Source organism: Sinocyclocheilus rhinocerous, unplaced genomic scaffold, assembly GCF_001515625.1.
Source record: "Sinocyclocheilus rhinocerous isolate Xijiao unplaced genomic scaffold, SAMN03320098_v1.1 scaffold516, whole genome shotgun sequence".
Classification (NCBI taxonomy): domain Eukaryota; kingdom Metazoa; phylum Chordata; class Actinopteri; order Cypriniformes; family Cyprinidae; genus Sinocyclocheilus; species Sinocyclocheilus rhinocerous.
Window position 1 is genome coordinate 61,824 of NW_015660501.1, and position 26,548 is coordinate 88,371.

A 26,548-nucleotide genomic window follows, 5' to 3' on the forward strand; every position below is an offset into this window, starting at 1 on the left:
AAAAAATTCATATCAATTCAAATACAGTTTGTAATTATTTTTAATTGTCACATTAACCTGTACGTTCTGTTCTTAGCACAGACAGTTCCTCTGTGAGGTTCCCATTTCACTGAACATATGATGAAGCATTGACTTCCTGGAAAAGAGAGAGCCGATGCAAACTCCAGTCACTCGGTGCCAAAAACAAAACCACACAATGTCATATATCATCCCATTTTGCTCGTTTGCAGGTTTTAAATAATAAAATGGATTGGCAAAGACACAGAAAGTTTTCAGAAACACAAGAAAACATGGACTGTATTAAAAACTAAATCATATTAGATTAAATTCAGTTAATTTTTTAAATGGGCTTTATTGGCATGACTGTAGAATAGCGCAATATTACCAAAGCATTCAAAAAAGTAATATGTATTACACTTTTAAAAAATATATTTTAAATATATTTCATGTTTGCTCATACAAGCCACTCATACAAGTTTTTTAATTACAGCAATAAACATGTATTACTTGCATAAATAAAAATATTAATAAAAAAAATTTGAAAAAAGTTTTTTAAACTTAAAAAATGTAAACTATATTTAATGTTATGCAATACTTGTTAATGAACATGTCTTACATAAATAATTAAATAAATAAAACTTATTTCATAAACTTTAAAAAAATTATTTTATATGCAATGTTTGCTTATATAAGCCACTTTTTTTACAGCAATAAACATGTATTACATATAAACATTTTTATAAAACTCTTTAATGAACAACTTACATTTTTTTTCAATGTAAAATATAATTCATGTTTGCTCAGTCAGGTCTCTGATTTTCATTAAAACAATTAAAATGTATTAAACAAACAACTTTTTAATTAAGGACATTTCCTTATATTTAATATATTTATATGTTTGCTCACACAGCACATGGATTTTTTCACTGCTAAACTTCTACAATTATGCATAAATTATACATATAAAACATTTAGCTCTTTTTATCAATTTATCTTTTTATAAAAAACAAGCTCCACAACTTTGACGATCAGATTACCCTGTCTCCATTTAGTGATGTAATGCCCATCTTTCACAAGCCAATCAATTCCTGATAGATAAAATCACGTCACTCCTACATTTGTTTTTCTGTTGAATACCTTGCTGCCCTCAATATGTCAGATTATGCGAGTGAAATGAGTTATGAATATCATTTTAACTGACTAGGAGTAGAACCAACAAGTTGGTACAAGACCTGATTATCATGTTCCGGATAACTTGAAAACAATCCAAAGAGCATCTCAAAGATGTTCATATTAGGTGATCAAATTAGTTTTTTTGTCACACCTTGTAAAAAAAAAAAACATTTTTCCTCGTAATTTTTCATACAGAGTGGTCTCAGACCATGTGGATCCTACTTGAAAACAAACACATGCTTTTCCCTCCATCTCGTCATTTAAAGTGGGAGGAGCTCTTTCCAAAGCCCCTCCCACAGTCGAGCTGGCAGTTCCTCCTCTCCAGTGTGTGAAAGAGCTTCTCTTTTTCAAACATGCTCCGCCCCTTCTCATCTTCCCTCCACTATTGGTTCTCCCCTGTCCTTCTCACTCACACCCTTCATGCTTGCAGTCCTTTCCTTCCAAACTCTTGCGATTTTCTTTCTAAGTACATACTTCTCTCCAGGCTCTCAGCGCAGAGGATCTTCATCATAGGAAGGGTTGGACCGAATCCCTTATTGTGATGTGAGTAACTGTCTGTAGTTGTTCTAAATGTGGGAGTTTTCTCAGACCATGTGAGTCTCCAAGTGTGTGAGAGGGAGAGTAGCAGTGTTTGGTCTGGCTGTGTTCCTAGCACGCATGGAAAGATAGCAGCAGTACTCATGCTGCATGTGTGCAAATGGTATGAGAAGTTAATGTCCTGACTGAGAGGGACTTTTTGTCAAATTAACATTAGTTGGTGAAGAGAACCTACATTTGGATACATTGGATGTGTATCTATCTAAAAAATCTAATCCAAAAATTTAAATCCTACATTCTTCAAAATAAAGGTTCTTTATTAGCATCAGTGGTTCCAAGAGAAACCTTCAACATCCATAAAACCTTTCTATTGCACAAAAGGTTCTTTATAGTGGAAAAAGGTTCTTTAGATTATCAAACGTTTTTCACACTATGAAAAAATGGTTCTTTTGGGAACCAAACCAAAAATGGTTTTTCTATGGAACTGTTGCGAAAACCCCTTTGGGAACCTTTATTTTTAAGAGTGTACAACAAATTTAATTTAGATTACAATAAAAAAAAAAAAGACAAAACTGGTGTAGAAATAATTTTCACTCAGAAATTGCTAGTAAATTTCACAAATAATTACAGAAAACGACAAGTAACAAATTGAATTAAATGTAAAATTTTGAAGTAGAAAAGGTTAAACAGTATTTTCTTGTAAAATGCACTCCAATAAGCGTTTTTTTTTTAACAGTGAAAAATATTTTTTTTACAGTTTAGATTTGTTTTAAGTGTTTTAGTTTTAGGCAAGCATCATTATTATTGTTGTTCATACTTCAGGTTAGTGATCTGAACAAACCACTAAGCCTAATTATTATTATATGGCATGCACAGTTGATACATCAAATCTTGCGGTCTGTTGAGGAGAAGTGTGCTATTACATTTCTTCAAGATGTGATTCATGGTTTTTACTTGGTGCATGATAAAGCAAGCTAAAACGTTCCTTAGACCAATCCGATCACTTAATCTCTTTTGATTGGCAAACACCTACCCTAAAAAAAAATAAATAAATAAAATTTGGTATAGAAACAATTTTCACACAGAAATTGCTAGTAAATTTCACAATTAACTGCAAAGAAACAGCAAGTAACACACTAATATTAAAACAATAAGTAAAAAAGAGTGAAATAGTATTTTCTTATAAAACGTACTCCAATCATCTTTGTTTTAGTTTTTTTTACGAGTATGACAAATCATTTTTACAGTGTAGTGATGCAAACACAATAGCATCTCCTCACAACATCCTAGTACTGTGACGGCAATTTTTGTACGATAAACACTACGCTGTAAAAATGATTTTATGAAGTTGTAAACGACTATTTTTTTTACAAGAAAATACTATTTCAGTATTTCTACTTTCTAAAATTTCACGTTTAATTCAATGTTACTTGCTGTTTCATTGTAATTTTTTGTGAAATTTACTATAGTAATTGTGACAATTGTTTCAATGTAAATTCGACACCAATTTTGTTTTCGGTGCACTCACATTTTCTTCAGAAAATGTAAAAATCGAGATATTACTTAGATGGATATTGTATTAGAGAGGTTACCTGCATGTTGTTCTCTGCAGTTATTACCTGAAGCGGAGTGTTTGCCGTTAATCGTTCAGCGGTGTCTGGTGTGTCCGGTGTGGCGCCTCCTCCAGGCATGACTCAGAGTAACGGAGAGACGCGTCTGCAGCGCAGCAGAGTGCAGCAGCTGCGGGACGGCATCACAGAGCGCTCACAGCGGGCGCGCAACACCGTACAGAACATCACTACTGATGACGTCAAAGGCTGCTTCAGGCGCAATGCCTTCGTCATCCTCACAGTCCTTGCCGTCATAGTTGGTGAGATGATGTTGATGTTGAGATGATTGTGTGTGCCTACTACTCTGAAAGGGAAAAACACACACAAATGTAGATTTACAACAGAATATTGTAACTGAATCAAAATAAATACATTTTAAAAATGCTAATAAATATAAAGTAAAAATTGCAAACAATTGAATAAAAGTAAAAATTAATGGGTTAGAATATAATATTATATTTGAATAAAATAAATAATAAAAATGCAATTAAATATAAAGCTAAAAATGTTATATAATATGGGTTAAATGTAATATTATTTATCAATTAAAAAAACAAATGTATTATTATAATAATATAATTTTAACATTGCATAAAATAACTATAATATATATATATATATATATATATATAGCGCCATTGCACTTTGGGCAACCCCTCTCTGTCTCCCACTTCGCTTCCTGTCAACTAACTGTCCTTTCGTAATAAAGACAAAAAAACAATTAATGTTAAATTAATTAATGTTAAAAACAAAAAAACAAACAAAAAAACTATTAATGTTGAAAATATACAATTGTGAATCTCAAAATGGCCAAATAATGGCTGATTAAAGGTGGGGTAAGCGATTTCTGGTAGCCAATGTTGACATTTGAAATCACCAAAACAAACACGCCCCTATTTTGATAGCTCTGCCTCACACATACGTACGCAACCCAGGCAACGATTAGTTCTGTGAAACAAAGCAAAACCAATGTTACATCGTGTCTACACCAGACGCGAGTGGCGCGGCGCGACAAAATACTATGGAACTCATTATAATCAGTGATGCTGTCTACACCATAGATATATATACATATCTATGGTCTACACTGGATGCCACAAACTTCAAATTATTTTCAACTGTCGCTTTGTCGCGTCCAGTGTAGACAGACTTTAGCTGTTGCAGCGCGGCGCGACAAACTTTAGCTGTTGCGGCGCAGACACGGTGTTACTCACCTATCGAGAAGAAACAAAGCAACCTCGGCGTCCGATCGCAGGCCTTCCGCTCCTTGAGTTGTCTCCAGTGCTGGAAAGCTGATCCTATATTTACATGGGTCCTACTTCTTGCCATAAGCCTTCTTTTGTTCCGCAGACGTTTTCCTCTTTTGTTTTTTATCCGCCATCTCTATCTTTCTGTCGCTCGGCTCGGCTAATGTCCGTCCCATGCACTGAATGCTCTCTCCTCCACATCATGAGTAGACACGCCCCTTACTGCTGATTGGCTACAAGTTTGTTTTGCTATTCGGCCCGAATCAGTTTTCTAAAGCGTTTTTGAAAAATCGCTTACCCCACCTTTAATCTGCCTAATTTCAACGAATTGCTTAATGTTTCAGGGAACATATTTAATGTCATACAGCATTATTCAGCAAGTATGTTGATATGCCATCATCATATTCAACATCTTATATATTAGATTTCATTTTTCTGTATTTTTTTTCACATTGGATGTCGTAACAAAACACTGAACCTCAGCCTTTTAAAAAATCGTAAAGAATACTATTAAAGAATTTCATTAATGAACATTTAAATTGAATTTTTATGATAATTGTGACCCTGGACAACAAAACCAGTCACAAGTGTAAATTTTTCGAAATTGAGATTCATACATCATCTGAAAACTGAATAAATAAGCTTTTTTGTTAGGATAGGACAATATTTGGGCGAGATACAACTATTTGAAAATCTGGAATCTGAGGGTGCAAAAAAAAAAAAAAATCAAAATATTGAGAAAATTACCTTTAAAGTTGTCTGAATGAAGTCCTTAGCAATGCATATTACAAATTAAAAAATTAAGTTTTGATATATTTACAGTAGGAAATTTACCAAATATCTTCATGGAACATGATCTTTACTTAATATCCTAATGATTTTTGGCATAAAAGAAAAATCTATAATTTTGACCCATACAATGTATTTTTGGCTATTGCTACAAATATACCCCAGCGACTTAAGACTGGTTTTGTGCTCCAGGGTCACAATTTGGAACCAATATGATGAACTGGAAATGTGTGTTTTTTAAATTTTTTTTTATTTTTTAAATAATGTTTATGTTTCTCTTTGGATAACATTATAATTGGTTCCAAATTGTGACAGAAATTCCATTAGCTTTTCTTAAGTTTGTTTTGACACAGACAGTATTGTGCTCTGACTTTAGCACTGACACAGTACAACATACTTAGACTATTTCACAATCATGACATTCTTTTTTTTCTTCTTCTGTTTCAGTTCATAAACACATGTTACATAACAACATAAACACTCCAGCTAAAAAAATGCTAAATGCAAAAAGTATTTTTTACAGAACAATTAAAGGTGCATGTGTGTTTCTCTCGCAGGTATAATTCTGGGATTCGGACTGCGGCCGTATAAAACTAAACACTCCAGCTAAAAAAATGCTAAATGCAAAAAGTATTTTTTACAGAACAATTAAAGGTGCATGTGTTTCTCTCGCAGGTATAATTCTGGGATTCGGACTGCGGCCGTATAAAATGTCCTATCGAGAGGTGAAGTACTTCTCCTTTCCTGGAGAGCTGCTGATGAGAATGCTGCAGATGCTGGTGCTCCCCCTGCTGGTGTCCAGTTTAATCACAGGTACGGGCCGCTGCGGCACCACCAGGCACTGACCAGTGACCAGACATGGGCAACTCTGCCAGCTAAAGCCAGAACTGCATGAGTCTGAGATAAACACATGATGCAGGGAACGGGCCAAATCTAATCTGGTCAGGCTCAAAGTCACTCATGCAGCTGAAGCAATTGTGTTTTTTCAGCTGTAAATGTATTTGCAAATTGATTTTATAGATACCAAAACCATATACGCTTAAGAATTTAATAGTTTTAAGAAGAATTCAGTTCGTTTTGAGATCTTCAACAAGGCTAGTCCAGCTTCTAGGCCTGTTTTGCTTCAAAATAAATCTTAAGGAAGGTTAACATAGGTTCTCTAAGCAGTTCAACCCGTTTAAGAAAAGGGGGGCAGGTGAGAGTGTGTGTGAGGTCAGTGCTTTGATGCTCACTTTCCAAACAGACAAGAGGTCAGAGGTCAAAGTGACCATACAGAGAAATGAACAAAAGCTCCTTTCAGTCAGCTCTCTCTCTCTCACACACACTTTCTGTATAAATAGCATTTGCTGCTTTCCAAATAAAGCTGCATATAGTTTCCAGGCAGATTGATGGCTGCTGTGCAGTTTTACGGATTGCCTATGGAACAAACAGCTTATATAGAATAAAAATACAATGCTTTTAGTTCTTTGAACTGCTTTTATGCTACCACATGAGTCCACATGAAGAAGCATTCACGAGTCATTTCACTAACATGAGTGAAACATGATATTCAACAAGAAAAACTATGGCAGGACTTGATTTTATATAGCAGAAATTGATCGGATTGTGAAAAGTGGTTGTTACATACCAGAATGGAGCGAAGGGGTTAAAAAGTAAAAGATATTCATGATTTCCTCAGAAAAGGAAAGAGGTGGAGCACATTATTACATTTTGATGAAGGATGATTAAAACAAATTGTTTTTTCTTTGGAGTAATGTTGACTTTGGAATGCCATTTTTACCATAGGACCAGAAATGTGTATTAAGTAAATAGAGTCTGTTTTAATTTAATATTGACTTATTGCAACAGATATACAGATATAATAGCAGCTGTCTTTAAAGATCTTCTCAGATGTACGCTGTTTGTTTCGGTCTTGCTCTCACTTGCACAGTCACAAGGCTGAACATCAATGACACAGTACACTCTTAAAAATAAAGGTGCTTCAAAAGGTTCTTCACAGCGATGCCATAGAGGAACCATTCAGTCAAAGGTTCTTTAAAGAACCATCTCTTTCTTACCTTTTTATAATCTGAAGAACCTTCTTTCGCCACAAAGAACCTTTTGTGAAACAGAAAGGTTCTTCAGATGTTAAAGGTTCTTTATGGAACCATTTAGACAAAAAGGTTCTTCTAATGCATCGTGAAGCACCTTTATTTTTAAGAGTGTAGAGGTCCATTCAGATCAAACACTCAAAACATAAACACACACACACACACACACACACACACACACACACGTGTTGTTTGTGTGTGGCATGTGTGTCACATGTGTGTGGCTGTTTCAGTCCACACACACACACTCGTGTGGTGCATCATAGCATGTCATCAGGTCAACCAAGTCTGTAAAAGCCAAAACAAGGACAAACTTCAGAGGCGACGACCAGTGACACTGATTTGAAGATCTTTGAGAAGCATTGTTTAATGGCTGCCTGTATGGAGGACCAAACCTGCAGAAATGACAAATAAATAAATATATAGATAGATAAATAAATAAATAAATAAATGTAATAATAGGAAAATTAATAAAGAAACAAATGACTTGATAAAACAAAAACAAATATAGTTCATTTGTAATCAAATTGAATCCTGAATTAATTTTTTATTACTTTTTTCCTTCCTATTATTTTCTGTATTTATTTTTACATTCATTTTTATTTGTTATATATATATATTTTTTTACATTTATTTTTATTTTATTTTACTTATTATTTCGTTTATTTTTATATTTATTTATTCATGCATTTATTTATTTTTTTATATTTATTTATTCCCACATGTATTTATTTCCAGATTTATTTATTCATTTATTTCTTTTTACTTTTCCATGTGCAACATGGAGATGAGGGAGGCGGTCCTTGCGAGCTCCGGTGAATCATTGGTTGAGAGCTAATGCAGAAGCTCCAAACCTGCAGAAATGACAAATAAATATATATATATATAGATAGATAAATAAATAAATGTAATAAGAGGAAAATTAATAAAGAAATAAATGACTTGATAAAACAAATATAGTTAATTTGTAATCAAATTTAATCCTGAATTAATTTTTTATTACTTTTTTCCTTTGTATTATTTTCTGTATTTATTTTTACATTCATTTTTATTTGTTATATATATATATTTTTTTACATTTATTTTTATTTTATTTTACTTATTATTTCGTTTATTTTTATATTTATTTATTCATGCATTTATTTATTTTTTCATATTTATTTATTCCCACATGTATTTATTTCCAGATTTATTTATTCATTTATTTCTTTTGACTTTTCCGTGTGCAACATGGAAATGAGGGAGGCGGTCCTTGCGAGCTCCGGTGAATCATTGGTTGAGAGCTAATGCAGAAGCTTCAGATCAAACTAACGATAGAGATCGGAGTTTGTGGGATGAGAGTTCTAATTTTCACAGATTCACATTATTATGTCGAATTATTTTATAGCGACTGAATTCAGCTACTTATCCTGACAGTTTCATCATTACGCCCAGAACCATCATCGTTGTCAATGAGATTCTAGGTTGCTTAATATAATCCACCTTCAAATCTATGATATTCTGGCCTTTTGATATGGTTTGAATCTGGTTTTCCACCCACTCTATTGTCCACCATGTAAAAATCATAAGCCCAGTTTCTTAGAAATTAGTACCAAGCCTTTCTTCAAAATTTGAGGAATTACTCAAATCACCCGCTGCAGTTTAATATTTCAGTTTAGAGCTCTAAATATATGATTAAACAACTACTTGATGGAACATGATTAAGTTTATCAGTAAATTCTGGCTGTTCGCTGATGGCCACGGAGAGTGAGCTCTCATTAGACAGTTTCTTTGTGAGGGTCACACACAATTCCTCTTTGAAGACTGTGTTTGTGTGTGTGTGTGTATATGTAAGGTAATTACTCTGCAGTATAGGAGAATAAGACTTTATAAGACTCATGCAGGGGAAGTCATCATTACCATGGAGACGAGAACTAATGAGAGCAGCAGGACAAGAACATGACCTGTGCAGAAGGTTCCCAGGCCACTGTGGGGTGTAAAGCTGAGGGGTTTTTATGGGGTTGGGGGCAGTTAGATCACTACTTAGTATCACACATGCACACACACATAATAATGGAAGACATACATAGTTCAATACAATGGCTGTTTCAGTCCTATAGAGAGAAATGCTGAATGGCAGTCGTGGTCAGTGACCTTCAGGAAATATACTGTCTGACTGCTATACAAGCTATTGTTGTTGAGCATCAATGTAGAGACTTTCTTTCTTTACAGTACCAATCAATAGATTAGACACACTGAATTTGACGGATTTTATGTTTGGTCTAAAAGCTTCTACTTAAATTACTTTTGTAGACAAACATACATTGTACTTCCTTAAAAACGTGTATTAAACAACTATTGACTGAAGTGTGAAGGAAAATCAGCCAAAAAACTCAAATATAAGAGAGGTCACAACATTATTCCTACACTACTCTATACTACATACTACACTATATTCCTATAAGATTTTTTCTGAAGGATCATGTGACACTGAAGACTGGAGTAATGATGCTGAAAACTCAGCTTTGCATCACAGGAATAAATTACATTTTAAAATATATTACAATAGAAAACAGTTATTTTAAATTGTAAAAATATTTCACAATTTTACAGTTCTTACTGTATTTCTGAACAGATAAATGCAGCCTTCATGAGCATTAAACATTAAAAAAAATAGCTAACACTTTATTTTAAGGATCAATTCTCACTATTAACTAGTCGTTTATTATCATGCATATTACTGGCATATTGGCTGTTTATTAGTACTTATAAAGCACATATTAATGCCTTATTCTGCATGACCGTATTTTAGATCCCTTAATCTTACCCCATACCTAAACTTAACAACTACCATGCTAACTATTAATAATCAGCAAATTAGGAGTTTATTGAGGCAAAAGTCATAGTTAATAGTTAGTCAATAGTGAGAATTGGACCTTAAACTAAAGTGTGACCAAAAATCTTACGAACCCTAAACTTTTTAACTCTAGTGTAGAATGAGCAGGTGTCCAAACTTTTGACTGTCACTGTATTTCTACTATAATATGTTGTTGCTTGCATTACTATAGACACTGTATGCATTACTATAATATTGCAGTTTGACGTCACCTGTGTGCAGGCATGGCCGCTCTGGACAGTCGAGCTTCAGGGAAGATGGGTGTGAGAGCTGTAGTTTACTACACCACCACCACTATCATCGCTGTATTCATCGGGATCGTCATGGTGCTCATCATCCACCCGGGAAAAGGCTCTAAAGACGAATTCACCAAACAGGAGAAAATAGAACAAGTCAGTCCAGCAGATGCCTTCCTTGATCTCATCAGGTATGAAGTTCATTTTTAATTTACATTTTTATTATATGTTTTTTTTTCTTTTATAACTTTATATTCCCTTTTTTTTTTACAGAAACATGTTTCCTCCTAATTTAGTGCAAGCTTGTACGCAACAGGTAATGTTTTAATTTGAGTTTTTGATGCACAAGTACCACTAAAAATCTAGATGATAAACACAACCAAGTAACTGTTTCTATTCTCTCTACCCTCCTCAGTTTAAAACTCAATATGGCAAGCGAGTGGTCACAGTTAAAGTTCTGGTAAACGAGACATTGTTCAGTTTGAATAACGGGTCGCAGGAACTCAAGCGTGAAGAGGTGATACCAGTGCTGGGAACGGTTAATGGAATCAACGCGCTTGGACTCGTGGTCTTCTCCATGTGCTTTGGCTTCATCATTGGGAACATGAAGGAACAGGGTCAACCACTACGGGATTTCTTTGACTGTCTAAATGAGGCCATCATGAGGCTTGTTGCCATTATCATGTGGTGAGTGATTTAGAGTGGGAACGTTTTCAGCTTTGAGCACATTACGTACTTGGTTTTCTCAAACAGTGTTTTTTTTTTTAATTCATGAAAACCACTGAAAATATGGTAAACCAAGTCATGGCCCACCAGATTGTTTTTGTGATTTTAATTTCAGACTTTCTGAAACAATAGCAGTTGAAACATAATGAAATTGGAGCAAAGAGTAAACAATTGGCACTTATATAATAAATAATGGAATAATGAATTGAACGGTTGCACATTGTTTTTTGTTGCATTTGTGAACATTTTAGTCGCGGTCTGAAGTGCCGCGAGACAAAACATGACCATAGAAAAACACTTTATTAACTTAAGTTCACATTCTTTGTCTTTAAGTATATGTTTTCCGCAATTTTTTTCTGTAACGGTAATAAATATCTAATGTGTTTTCCCACCTCAGGTACGCTCCTCTCGGCATAATGTTCCTGATTGCTGGAAAAATTGTTGAGATGGATGATATATCAGAAATGGGAGGCCAGTTGGGCATGTACACCATCACAGTCATCATTGGCCTACTGATACATGCAGTCATCGTACTGCCTTCGCTTTACTTCATTGTGACGCGTAAAAATCCATTTGTGTTCATCGCTGGACTTCTGCAAGCCCTTGTCACTGCACTCGGTACCTCATCCAGGTGAGCTTTTAAATGTAAATACATTTAAAATGTATATATTTTATTTACCACACAGCTTGCTTTATTTCGATACGGATATCACTGAAAATAATGATAAGATGTTGATTCAGTAGCCGCTCTCAACAATTAAATTCAGTAAATGAATCATCAAACGGATTCAAACCGGAGGCTTATTGAGCTATCCATTAAAGGGATAGTTCACCCAAAAATTAAAATTACCCCATGATTTATTCACCCTCAAGCCATCCTTGATGTATATGACTTTCTTCTTTCAGACAAATGCAGTCAGAGTTATATTAAAAATGTCTTGGCTCTTCCAAGCTTTATAATGGCAGTGAATGGGGGTTAAGATTTTGAAGCCCAAAAAAGTGCATCCATCCAGCGCATACCTGTCAACCCTCCCGTTTTTCCCGGGATTCTCCCGTATTTTACCTTTCAATCCCGTTTAAATATTTTCCCGCATTTTTTATCTTTCTATAAAAAAAATCCCACTGGGAGTATTTTATGTTTGCTACATTCGCCTCTGGTAAAACTCCCGTAATTTGTATGGGCCAAACCTCATTAGGCCTATATGAATAATCACGTCAACAAATTCCAAGGCTGCCCAGTTGCCAGATCTTGTATGAAACGCATCCTTCTCACACAATCGACACATACAAAAAATTCCGTCTCCCGAATTTTGGGACCCAAATGTTGACAGGTATGATCCAGCGCAGAGGAGAGAGCAAAACAAAACACCGGTCACGAATTAGACGTATAAAACAAGGTTTGTAAAGAAAAATGTTGGAGGATATAAGCTAAGAGGACCCTGTTTTTTCTTTGCTAAACAAAAGAAACTTTGCTTCCTTTGCTCTCTCGAGACTGGCATATTCTCACCGGACATTAAGCTACGCCTACGTCCTATGTCATCCGCTGGAAAGCCACTCTCTAGTGATTGCACGTACGACAGTTAGCGAAAGCTTACGGTTTATAAAGTTTTAAATATGGATATTTTTCTTACAAAAATACATTGATTAGCTTCAGGAGGCCTTTATTCACCCCCCGGAACCATGTAGAGCACTTTTTTATGATGGATGGATGCAGTTTATTGGAATTATATTGGACTATTGAAAAAAAGCTTGGAAGAGCCAGGACATTTTGGCTCTTGCAAACTCCAATTGCATTCGTCTGAAAGAAGAAAGTCATACTGGCTTGAGGTTAACTCGTGGGGTAATTTTGATTTTTGAATGAACTTTCCCTTTAACTTGAGCCAGTGTTCATGGCTCATAAGAGTAATTGATTTGGAAATCAAGTTTGTCACCCTGTATGTTTTTGAATCATTATGTGAATTTGTTTGTGAATCGAATTATGCTGGTTGCATAGTATGTTGTTTTGGTGCCCAGTACGCGAGGGCAACTTAACAGAAAGATGTTTCTTGACATCAGGTGCTGTACACATTTCATCACATTAAACACAGACCGTGAACTCACTTTCATAACACAAGTAAATGTGATTTATTTTGCTGTAACGCTACTGCAAAGCGGAGCATGAGAGTTTCGCTACATGCTTAAAAGGGTTAGTTAATATTTACTCGCCCACTACATGCTGTTCGTATATGTTCTCATTTGGACCATTTATTTATTTTTTGGTGCCTTTTGGATCTTGACAGGCCGTTGTGACTCGCCACTGGAAAAAGTTGTCAACATTTTCCTTTTGTGTACATTTTCGAGTTTTGAACATGATGATGACAATTTATCTCTCCCTAGCTCTGCCACCCTGCCCATCACCTTTAAGTGTCTAGAGGAAAATAACCATGTGGATAAACGTGTAACCCGTTTTGTGCTGCCTGTTGGAGCGACAATAAACATGGATGGCACCGCTCTGTATGAGGCTCTGGCTGCCATCTTCATTGCACAAGTCAATGACATGGATTTGAACTTTGGAGAGATCCTAACCATCAGGTACAGTTAGGACAAAAAAAGGACATTTATTCAGTTAAGGCAAGACACCATAAAACATTTTGGTAAACATTTTAACTAATATCACCATAGTTCCCTAGCTGATTAATCACAGTACATTAAGACTATAAATTTTGTATTACAAGTGTTCTGAAATGTTATGTTTAAATATGCAAATTAGGTGTTGTCTAATTAAAAATGCACTAATTTGCATACATTTGCAGAACAAAAATATGAACAGTGAATAAAGCCAGGTTCAAAGTTTGTTTTTCTGTTTTTTGTTGTTGTTGTTTTTTTTCAAGAAAGATTTTGGATGTCTTTTTTTTTATCTCTCCATAAATCCAAAAATACCATCAGAAAACAAACAAACAAACAAAAAAAACCCCACTGTTTTAGGAATAACATAAAATAAAAAAAACCTTCAGAAAAAACTATATAGAGTGCTGCTGAAGTGGAGATTTCTGACTCAGTGCGTGAAAAAACGAATTTTGAGAAAAGCTTTTAAAAATCGTTTTTCTGTTTTTTGTTGTTGTTGTTTTTTTTCACGAAAGATTTTGGATGTCTTTTTTTTATCTCTCCATAAATCCAAAAATACCATCAGAAAACAAACAAACAAACAAAAAAACCCCCACTGTTTTAGGAATAACATAAAATAAAAAAAACCTTCAGAAAAAACTATATAGAGTGCTGCTGAAGTGGAGATTTCTGACTCAGTGCGTGAAAAAACGAATTTTGAGAAAAGCTTTTAAAAATCTACAGATGCAAATAGATAGTGTAATAAAATAAACACTTAAACATTTATTTTTGATGTTATATTTTTACTAGTCTAAAAAAAAAAAACTGACTTTGCCTGTAGTGTTTTGCCTTAAATGTTGTTGATTTTTCACACTATTAAATTATTTATCTGACTGAAACCAAAAATGATTTTTGAATGCATGCTTTGTATAATTTTAAAGCATCACTGCAACAGCAGCCAGCATTGGTGCAGCTGGAATCCCTCAGGCTGGCCTGGTTACTATGATGATAGTGCTGACCTCTGTAGGACTGCCCACCGATGACATCACTCTAATTATCGCTGTTGATTGGTTCCTGTGAGTATTTTTTTTTTTTTTAAGTATTATGACAAATGTTGATCAACCCGCATACCAATGTGTACTTAAATTTTGCACATTAAACTGGTAGAGGAGAAGGTATTTGAAGAACTACAGTCATCAGTTTTAACAAACAGACAAGAGTTCCCACTGTTATAAAAAACTAGAAATATTAAAGAATTTTCAGATTGCGATTTCAAGTAATCATGTACTCGTTCTATGCGAATGTACTGTATGCGGATAAAGTTGAACAAACTAATATATACTTATATAACTTTATATAAAGAGCTGGGCGATAGTGTAGTTACATTTTTGACGAAAATAAAAAAATAAATATGCAGTAAAGATTTGCTATATAGTTTATATTGCTTTACCTGAGTGTACTGCATATATGTGAATAAAGTTTGATATAATATACTGTATATCCAACTTTGTGTATCTTACTGTATATCGAGCTACAGATGCAATAATATAGTTTACATTTCGTGACGATTTAAACAATCAGCCTGTTGAGATTTGCTATATAGTACACGTTAGTATGCTGTATGTATCTAGGTAAGGTTTGATATAATTACTGTAGTTGTATAATTTGTTACTAATTGGTTAATTAATTATTAAAGGTAGGGTAGGCGATTTCAGAGAGGCTAGCAATAGCAAGCTAGCTTTGTAAATCACTCTCCAAAACATGAACGCACACAGGCAGACCAGAGGCTAACCAGCTACACGATAAGAGACTGCGTTGGTGGAGGGTTGAATGCAACATTGTCAGATTACCTCACATCTCATTGGTGAGAAAACATTACAGTACAAAGCACATAATATTACAATAATAACACCTTCCATTCTAGCTTGGTCTGCAATAGTATAATGGAACGTGCTGATGACGTATCATGTCTGCGCCAACGGTGCACGGAGGCATACAAATACATACGCTGACAGGCAGGTGGGACAGCCTATCATAGCCCTCGGATCAAGGGATATGATTGGACAAACATTTTATGGTCCTACACCTTCCACAGATGATATAAATACATTTAGATCACTTACCTTAATGATTGCTATCGAGGAGACTTTCAACCAGCATAAGAAAAAATGTTTTTGAACCAAATCACCTACCCTGCCTTTAGTTTGTTATGTGGTGAATTATGAGACCTGGTTTTGTTCAGATTTTGTTCAGTTTGTAACAATTTCCAGGCCTTGTGTAAATTACTTTACTTAAAAAGTAATAGAAAGTTTTATTAAAATATGAATAAAATATTTATAATTAATACAAATTAATAAAAATTAATCAAATTAAAATAAAATAATTAAATTAAATATGTTATTGTTCATAATTAAATATGAACAATGAAATATATGAATAATTAAATATTATTTATATTATATCATAATATAAATTATATTCATAATGAGATAATTCATAATAAATTTATATGCATTTTTTCCTCCAAGTTAAGCTTAATGGCCTCAACAGCTAGTAATGGCTCTTTGTGACTATAACCTCTATTGAACCTCTATATAATTTTTTAAAATGTCGATCAGCATTCATAATCCAGAATGACTGGAAAAGTCATGGAAATGTATTGATCAAAAGCTGTGGGAACCCTGAACGGGAGAATTGGCAGAACTTCAGGGCTGAGCAGCAAAATATTATTATTCTTATCATTTCATTTTATTTATAGGCGCCTTACATGACACTCAAGGACACCTTACATTGAAACAATCAACCTTAAACAACAATAATAATTATTACAGCCTAAACAGACCTAATACAAGCAATCACATAAAAGCATGCCTAAAAAGATGGGTCTTAAGGCGAGATTTAAAAACAATAAGAGTTTGACTATTTCGCACATCCTGTGGTAACGAGTTCCATAAACTGTATGACTAAAGGCTCGAGACCAAATAGAAGTTGTGCAAATTCGAGGGAGAACAACAGTGAGTACAGAAGATGATCTTAGAGTGCGAGTAGGAGTGTAGATATGAAGGTCAGATAAGTATGAAGGAGTAAGATTAAGTGTAATTAAGGAGAAGGATTTTAAATTCAATACGGTATTTAACCAGGAGCCAATGCAAGTGTTGTAACATGGGAGTAATGTGTTCAGTTATAGGAGTTCTGCAAATAAATCGTACAGTTGAATTCTGTACTAGCTTAAGTTTATGGAGAAGCTTTGAAGGCAGACCATAAAAAAAGAGCGTTACAATAATCAATACGTGAAGTGACTAAAGCATGAACAAGGATCGCTGTGCTCTTTACTGAAAGAGCCAGACGAAGACGATTAATATTACATATGTGGAAATATACAGAGCGAAATACACTATTTATATGTGCTTTGAATAATAAAGTACTGTCAAAGATAACACCCAAACTTTTAACCTGTTTAGAGACAGACACTGGAAAATTATCAATATTCACTGAGGAACATTTAGTTTTTTTTAACATTTAGTTAATAGTCTTACTACTATTTAGTTTAAGAAGATTTGATGTAAACCACTCTTTAATCTCAGCTACACAATCTGAGTGGATAGACGGAGGAAAAGTAGAGGTGGGTTTGGAGGACAGGTACAGTTGGGTGTCATCAGCATAATAGTGGAACTGAATACCAAATTTCTTAAAAATATTACCAAGAGGTAGAAGATAAATAATAAATAAGAGAGGACCCAAGACTGAACCCTGCGGAACCCCAATAGTAACATATGAAGGCTTTGATGTAAACTGCTTCAACTGTATAAATTGAGTACCAAGTTAGATAAGATCGAAACCAAGTCAGGGCAGTGCCCATGATTCCAATAGACTCCAATCTGTCCAACAAAATACTGTGCGAGATAGTATCAAATGCTGCGCTCAAATCAAGCAAAATAAGTATAGATAGAAGTCCTGAATCAGCAGCTGCCAATAAATCATTGGAAATCTTAACTAATGCAGTCTCAACACTATGATGTGAATGAAAGCCAGATTGAAATTGCTCATACAAACTATTATCAGAAAGATGATCCTGGACCTGGGCTACAACAATCCTTTCCAGTATTTTAGAAAGAAACGGTAGATTTGAAATGGGGCGAAAATTATAAAAGTTACTTGAATCAGCCCCTGGTTTATTAGGTATAGGAGTTATCACAGCAGTTTTAAGTGAAGATGGAACAATACCAGAAACAAGCAAAGAGTGTATAATGTTGGTAATTAAAGAAGAGATAAGGTAGACAGGCTTTAATCAAATACGTTGGAAAAAGAATCCAAGCGACAGGTAGTAGATTTAGATTTTTGAACAAAACGGACTACTTCCTCCGTGCTCGGAAGTTTAAATGTGGAAAGAGTAGAAATTGGAGGTTGGTCAGAACAAATATTAAAAGCACAACAAACTAAATTTGATAGTGCTACCTGCATTATGAATAAGAATATTAAAATCCCCAAGCAAAATCACACTAGGAGACAATGAACAAAGATAAGTTAAAAAGGCAAAAAGTTCATGTAGAAAAACAGAAATGAACTTAGGAGGACAGTATACAGTAGCAAGACTTGTAGGAATTGATCCATTAATTTGCAGAGCAACTGACTTAAATGAAGAATATTCTGGCAAAGATATATCTGAAACTTTCCACTTCTCATTAAATAATATCGCTAGACCCCCTCCGCGAACATATGCACAGGGTTTGCAGGTGTAAGCATAACATATTCTATCTTTCACATTCCATAACCCATAATCCAATTGTATATGGTCATGCAACATCTGCTTCCAATGAGTTTTGGACCCATTGAGCAATACACCCATATTCAATAGCATGTTCTTGCAACCTTTACTCTCACCGCATTCAGAGCAAAACAGCAGTTGCTGAATTCAAGTTCAGTCAGGGACCTTGTCAGATTATGTGCTGGTTAAAGCAGCGTACAGAACAGAAGAGGCATTGTGAGGCTTAGAGGAGGCCTCAGACTCTGAGGAACCTTTATACAAGGAAAGATGGGTCAGCAAAAACACCACACAAGATGGAGGAACTGTTTTTCTTAAGCGGAAACTACATGAGGCCCTCAGAACACAACAAAGGCTCATGTGACATCCAGATGTGTAAACCAGAGAATGCATCCCCATTGATTTTGATAAGAAGTTGAGGTATACTTGGACCAAGCACAGCATACTTCCACCATGAAAATGAATCCGTTTGTTTTCATCTGCTATTTCAGAGATCGGCTGCGCACCACCACTAATGTTTTGGGCGACTCCATTGGTGCTGGCATTGTGGAGCACCTGTCACGTCACGAGCTGCATGGTACTGATCCCGAGATCGGAAACTCCGTAGTGGAGGAGAACGAAACTAAGAAGTCATATCAGCTCATCTCTCAGGAGAGCGAGTGTGAGAATGCCAAGATCCCTGACAGTGAGACCAAAATGTAACTGCCTGTTTCCTGAGGAAAAACTGGAGTTTTTGTACAAATACTAGTGACTTAGTCAGACACTAGTCTGATATTCATCTCAAGTCTTTTTATATGCCTGTCAAAGACAATTCCAAATGTGTTGAAGTTCAAGCAGAGATGGACATGTGTGGTCCACTGTTGTCCTCTTTGAACTGTTTTATTGTAGAATAAATGGAATAGATTTGATTTCATTAGACAAAATTGTATTAATTTTCTAGATGCAGGTTTGTTTTTGGTTAATTCAAGAGAAACTGAAGGTCATTATGGAAATCATTTGTTCACAATGCTTCTAGTTGTGCTGGGAAAATAAACTGATTTTGAATAAACAAAATGATTTCAAAGGATTTAAAAAAAGAAGAAATAGTTAAAAAGAAGCATTTTTCAACTGGTTATAAACCACATGGGATGTTTTGGCAGCCTAAGTTGGAAAGTGAGGTTGTGAGTCCAGAAACAACAGTATAGTGCGATGTTTCCATGTTACACAATTACAGCAGCCTTTATCTGTAAAATAAGCTGGAATCTGTGAAGTCACTCTGACCATGCATGACTTGTTTTGGAAAAAAATCTTATTTCAAGCCTTTTATAGATGACTGTCAGTTTGAATAAAATAAAGAAATCTATAAATAAAAAAAGAGCATTTTGGACTGCTCACATTACAGTTTTGTCGATGCACCCTTAATAGGTTAGTGATTCTTCTGATACTTATTTTGTACCCTCTGCAGTGAATGGGTACCGAATGGGTAGTCGAAACAGCTGATAAAAACATCAAAATAATCCACATGACTCCAGTCCGTCAAATAATGTCTGTACATATTTCTCTCCTTATTCATACAAGATAACTTTTTCATTGGAGAAAGCAATAATATGAATAGAGAACTCATATGCTATCCTAAAGCAACAGTTTGAAGTTAAAAACATCATCTTGGCGGATGTGTTTCTTACAAACACACAGCTTTTCACTGCACGAGATGTTAATTGATGGAATGGAATGGTGTGGATTACTTGTGGATTATTGTGATGTTTTTATCAGCTGTTTGGACTCTCATTCTGACGGCACCCATTCACTGCAGAGGATCCATTGGTGAGCAAGTGATGTAATGCTACATTTCTCCAAATCTGCTCCCATGAAGAAACAAATTCATCTACATCTTGGATATCCTAAGGGTGAGTGCATTATCAGAAAATTTTAAACTGTTCCTTCAAATTGAAGGAATTGAATCTTTCTTAATTTTTTTAACACACAATCAATTTGCAATGGCAATATAGGAGTTAAATGTTATATCCTTAATGTAGCGCCACTGCAGTCATTATCAGCCTTTGAATGGCTCATCCTTGACATTTCTCAATCCCTCACTACTCTACTAAACTTATCAAGTACATGGTGTTACCGTCTTAGATATATTGTGTGATCTAATCTCTGTTCATGTCAAGACCTTGTTGACACAATTCTATCATGTCCTTCTTGACCTGTTCCAGTATAGTCTTGAGGTGAGTATGAGCATAATTTTACATGTTTCAGAACATATTAAATCTCTTATAGTTTTTATACATAGATATGCTCTTAACAGTTAATGAGCAAACAGTGGCCTCAAAAGTTTTGACATATATTCCAAACTAAAAACAATGTATGAATGTCACTGCATACTGTACTGTATATAACAAAATACTTTACACAGACATGGTAAAGAAAGAGGAAAAAGAAAAAGAAGCAATTGTCGATTTTAAAATATAGCCTAACATTTACTTTATGCATTTTTTAGATGATTTCATCCAAAGTGACTTACACAAAAACTAATGGTTTTTAGTTTTGACTTGAATACCATTGGTATATATATGACATTTAATGGTTAATGGAAGTCACAGTATTATCGCTCATATATTTCATATAGCTACACAGAATTATTTCTCTTTAGATGACACATAAATCCAAAGAAAGTCGTTAATAATCTACAGGTGTGGCCGCTGACCTTAATCGTTATACTAAGTCGCCATCCAGTGGTGAGAAGTGAAACTACAGAAAGGCTCAAAGGACAGGGCTCTAGGTCAAGTTAATACCCAGAAGTTCCTACAAGAATATTGAAACTGCTAAAGGAGCTTTGCATGAAGGTTTCCTGAAGTCTCTTGGAGGTGTTGCCACAGTTCTTCTGGATTTAGTTTGCCTGAGTTTTTTCTGTTTCTTCATGTAATCCCAGATGGACTGGATGATGGTGAGATCTGATCTCTGGCTGTTGTCAGACTCCTTGTGCATACAAAAATCTCACTGGATTATTACAATTAATGGCAAAAGGAATGTTTGGAAATGTAAACTGTTATTTCCTACTGACACACTACAGCAAATTTTAGTTTGGGTTAAACAAAATTTTTTTGCTTGGTTGGAACAGCAGCTACGCTAATTATGTCTCTATTTGTTTCTCTGTTTTTGCCGTAACTAGGATTTACACAAGCTTCAGTCTGGATCCAGAACACATGAGAAGAGATGATGCCAACCCCTCAGAGGACCTCAGATGATGCCAACCCTGAAACCACATACAGAACTACCACATTTAGCTATAAGTTTGATTGCATCATATAATAATTGCTGTTAATAGTGTTCATCGTCTGTTTTATTACGTCTTAAATTGATTTTTCCGTACATTTCTGCCATATGTACATTAACTGACAGTCACCACTGATAAGATACCACTAAATATTGTAGAAACTTAATTTGCTGTAAAGTTGCTTTGCAATGATTTGTATCGTGAAAAGCGCTGTACAAATAAACTTGAATTGAATGTAATAGCGCTATTCACAATGTTCTTTAGAATTAATATTCACCATACTTTGTGTGTATATATACACATGCATAACATATACATGCATAAATGCATGAAGTACGGGTTGTGTTATTTTTTATCTGGTTTGCTTTCTGTGTATGTTTTTTTTTATCATTTTCTCTTATGTAAAGCACTTTGGTCAGCCTAGTGGCTGTTGTAAATGTGCTATAGAAATGAAATGAACTTGAAAGTACGATGCATATTAATGTAATGTATATGAAAGAATAGAATTATACATTAATATATATTATAAATGCATGCATACGTATGTTTGACGTATGTGTATTGATTATAAATAATATTGTGAATAACACTATTACATGATATGTAATGATGTGGATGTCAACCAATAAAAAAAATCTAGAATAAAAATATCTTGAATAAGAATTTAGTTGTACGTGTTGTTCGTACCTGATGTAAAAAAAGACTGGAAATCGACAGCAGCATATCTGTGTCTGCTGGAAAATAATCACCTTATTAGTATTTGTATTTCCGGTCAACCTACAATTCCCTCTGACTAGCGACAAAGCATCAATTGTGGGGCTTTTTGTTGGCAAACAAAGACGTGAGCAAATGTGTTTTGCGAACATTGACGCTATGAGTTAAGTTAATGAGGAGCTGAATTAAACTCGACTCAATTATGAAATGTATTTAAAGTGTGATGAGAGAAAGCCTGACCTCCCCCACCCCAGATAAAGATAGAGTTGGCTTGTTGTTAGCTGGCTCGGCTAAACAAACCCCGCTAGCCCGCGCTGATCTTTTTATAGCAGAAAGGGGGAGCCAGAGACTTACAGCAGACCGACAACCAACCTCTCATCCCAACAACAGTCCCCTTATTTTTTCTTCTTTGAAGTTACCCCAAGCTAAGGTAAATATGAAACCCTGTCACAATTTCTCCTAAAGCCGTCTTCGCGGTCCCTTACCACATTTCCATTTCGTTTTTTCCTCGACGGAACGGCTCTGAGGAGACCAACGGCGCAACGGCTCGGCTAGTCGTTCTCCTCCGGCGCGCCCCCGTGGCGGGAAGCGCGTGACGCGGCGTCGCGCTCGTGCGTAGAGTCCGAGGCTTCTGGGGAGCTCGCGGAGGCCTCGCGACACAAACACGGGCGAATGTTTTTGTGTGGGAACTCAAACGGATTATACACGGCTATATTATACACAGACCGAAAACGTTTCGTCGCCTGACGCACAGTGCGAGGAGAGAACGGTGGAAAGCGAAAAGTGTTTTTATTGTTCGCGAACGGAGATAGAAAGATGTGCGTAGCCGAACTAGCTTTCGCGAGCGTTTAGCATAGCGGCGGCTATCGTTTAATAAGACTAAATGACTGAACTATTCACAGAAAATTGTATGTAAGATAACTAAAATTGTTAGTTAAATAAGTAGGAACGCAAGCGGCTCGGGTTTCTGTAAGAATTCACATATCAGATTAGAGCAATGCTAACTAGCGAGCCACTGCAAGGAATCTATTAAGTCCCGAGCTAACGCTTTGCTAATAGTCGAAATCATCTCTAAGCATCTCTCGATAACCCACGAGCGGCTTGAATGCTTGTTATGGTAAATATTTACAATCTGTTGTTCATAACTTTGCTGTGTTAGCCATGTTTTGAGTCATTACGGCTGAATAAACGTCAGTGAAACGCTTTGAGGATGAATGGTTCCTCTCTCTGGTGATCGACTTGTCAACACTGTGTTTTTGGTCATTTTGTGTTACCCTGTTTGCACAGATGTGATGCTTCACTCCATTGTATGACCTGCCACATCCTTTAATAGCATTTTGCATTAACGATTTAGAGAATAATACTATACATTTAGCAGATAATTGCATTCAGAACTTAAGCCAATTGAAAGCCGCTTTCACCGTGTTTTCGGTAAGAAATATAAACGTGTTATTGCTGTAGATGTTGAAATCGTTCCTGATTGTTGAATTTTAATTTCTAACGACAAAAGGTTTGATTATAAAATAATGCATTATGTGAATGTCGCTGCTGAGTTGTCATAAAACCTGCATGCAAGTGATCGGAATGAATTCATGAATATAAATAAGTGAAGTATTGGTATTTAAAGGGCCAGTGTAACAGAAATACCCCGGTTGGCATCGGTAATCTGCCCGTCAGAGCTCATCACTGGACTGTTTACCTTCCGAATGCAGTTTCGCATGCAAATGAGTCATGAATATTAATGCGCCCTAAATAGCCCGGATGCGGAAATGTATGCAGAATTTTCTTTTGATGTCATAGAAGAGTTTTATTTATAATTTGAAATGCATTTAAACACAAATACACATTGCTTACTTGTTGTCTTCTGAGCATTGATGTAGTATGTTGTTTTGAATGTGTGTAAAATGTGTTCTTGTTTGATTATGTGAGGTCTGCTACTCTGCTTCTTTGCATCTGCTGTCATTGGCCCCCTGAGAGAGACAGGGTTGGGCTTGCATATCTTATGAGGAGTGTGTCCATGGTCCATCATCTGTCCGTCCAGAGTGGGTGTGTCCGTCAGGTTGTCTGCACTGTTGTAGATGTTATCGGTCTCACATAATGCTCCTCTACGTGGCAGTTAGTGTACACAGAAATCAATACACCTGTTACAGACAGTACGTCTGAGTGGATTCTGCCAGAAGGCGTAGTGTCTGTTTTGGAGCAAGTGCATGATTTATGTTGATCTATTCACAAAATTGTTGTTAAGACTCCATAACAAACAAATGAAGCATGTTAAACAACATCCCATGTCACAACCTCATTCAAGCACTTTTTTCCCCCCCCCTAGGATTGAGTGAGATGTGAGGGATGGTCAGTGTATAAATATCTCTTTGGAACTCTGTGTGCGTAAGACTTCTGTGCCCAGCCGTCAGTATGAATGGGGACATGCCACATGTGCCCATCACATCCCTTGCTGGGATCGCTGGTCTCACTGACTGTAAGTACACTCATCACACTACTCGTCATTCACATTTTCAGCGGCATTAGTTCTGGAAGTATTTTTTCTATTCATCTTTCCCATTGGGATTTTAAAAAGGTTTTTGTTAAAACTTAAGCCGTGAACTAACCTAACATAATCACAACATTATAAACCTTGATTTGGAGCAAAAAATATTTGAAAATTGGGCAAAACAACAAAGGTTCAAGACTGTGACATAAGGGCTTTAGTGAGGGAAGGAACTACAATCGCATAAAACATTGCAAATGACAATCAAATTAGAATCAATGGAGAAATAGAAAACTATTAATTTAAAGATAATGATTATAGAAAAAAATATTTTTGGTTTATTGCAAAATATGCATATATATGCAAATATTTAAGTATTAAGGGAGACTGACTCGATTACATCATTTGTGATGCTTTATGGGCTTCAACAAAAGCATATGCCATAGATTAACAACCTCCCTCCTCACAACAGAAAAATGAAAAATTCATATGTATTTTGTAGAGATATTTTTTAGCGTGTAGAGAGACCTGTCTAGTAACAGTGATGACTTTACATTGGTGGCGCTGTTATATGGGTAGGAATTAGAGCCCGACCGATATAGGTTTTTTGGGGGCCGATACCGATATTAGGGAGTAAAAAGGGCTTTAGGGAAGGAACTACAATCGCATAAAACATTGCAAATGACAATCAAATTAGAATCAATGGAGAAATAGAAAACTATTTAAAGATAATGATTATAGAAAAAAATATTTTTGGTTTATTGCAAAATATGCATATATATATGCAAATATTTAAGTATTAAGGGAGACTGACTCGATTACATCATTTGTGATGCTTTATGGGCTTCAACAAAAGCATATGCCATAGATTAACAACCTCGTATCTCACAACAGAAAAATGAAAAATTCATATGTATTTTGTAGAGATATTTTTTAGCGTGTAGAGAGACCTGTCTAGTAACAGTGATGACTTTACATTGGTGGCGCTGTTATATGGGTAGGAATTAGAGCCCGACCGATATAGGTTTTTTGGGGGCCGATACCGATATTAGGGAGTAAAAAAGGTCGATATTGATATATCGGCCGATATTCTGTGTATATTATAGTACAGTACCAGTCAAAAGTTTGGACACTTTCCCATTCGTGCGTCCAAACTTTTAAATGGTATTCTGTATAGAATACAGTATATACATAAACAGAATATATATATACATAAACACATTTTTTGCAATGATCACTCAAATGTGGTGATCAAACATTTATAATGACGTGACAAAGATATGTAATGGAGGCAGGTTATTTAACAATTTAACGATAAACTTTATTATCCACAATTAGTCTGACATCAGTGCACTGAACAGTAAAGTTGAAGTTTATTCAACTTTATTTCAATTCTATTCCATTCAACTTTATTCAGTTGACGTTTATTTCACTTCGGAACATTCATTCACGGATTTGCACT

The 26,548-nt window shown here is 35.4% G+C and overlaps 2 protein-coding genes across 3 annotated transcripts in view; both read left to right on the forward strand.

Moving 5' to 3' along the window:
• Positions 1–1,541: 1,541 nt before the first annotated feature.
• Positions 1,542–19,676, forward strand: LOC107725178 (excitatory amino acid transporter 1-like). Of its 2 annotated transcripts, XM_016534350.1 has the most exons (10): positions 1,542–1,716; positions 3,323–3,580; positions 6,032–6,169; positions 10,544–10,748; positions 10,831–10,873; positions 10,973–11,244; positions 11,681–11,914; positions 13,660–13,854; positions 14,808–14,942; positions 19,120–19,676. In XM_016534350.1, the coding sequence occupies exons 2-10, from the start codon at positions 3,400–3,402 to the stop codon at positions 19,328–19,330; spliced, it is 1,614 nt and encodes a 537-aa protein (XP_016389836.1). In that variant the 5' UTR covers positions 1,542–1,716; positions 3,323–3,399; the 3' UTR covers positions 19,331–19,676. The 2 variants fall into 2 exon arrangements, with proteins under 2 accessions (XP_016389836.1, XP_016389837.1); XM_016534351.1 differs by lacking the exon at positions 3,323–3,580 and having other exon boundaries at positions 1,545–1,716.
• A 3,001-nt stretch (positions 19,677–22,677) lies between these two features.
• The window catches only part of LOC107725172 (nipped-B-like protein A), a 52,661-nt gene continuing 48,790 nt past the window's right edge, over positions 22,678–26,548 (forward strand). Inside the window, exons 1-2 of the mRNA XM_016534344.1 lie at positions 22,678–23,031; positions 24,928–25,077. Of these exons, the coding sequence (XP_016389830.1) occupies positions 25,014–25,077 (64 nt within the window). The 5' untranslated portion in view covers positions 22,678–23,031; positions 24,928–25,013. The remainder of the gene's footprint in view (positions 23,032–24,927; positions 25,078–26,548) is intronic.

What these genes read in the sequence shown, in the direction of transcription:
- LOC107725178 (XM_016534350.1), top strand. Translation starts at nt 3,400, where the DNA reads ATGACTCAGAGTAACGGAGAGACGCGTCTGCAGCGCAGCAGAGTGCAG. An exon ending in AGTCCTTGCCGTCATAGTTG is followed by an intron (nt 3,581 to 6,031) that starts GTGAGATGATGT and finishes TTTCTCTCGCAG; the next exon opens with GTATAATTCTGGGATTCGGA. An exon ending in GGAGAGATCCTAACCATCAG is followed by an intron (nt 13,855 to 14,807) that starts GTACAGTTAGGA and finishes ATAATTTTAAAG; the next exon opens with CATCACTGCAACAGCAGCCA.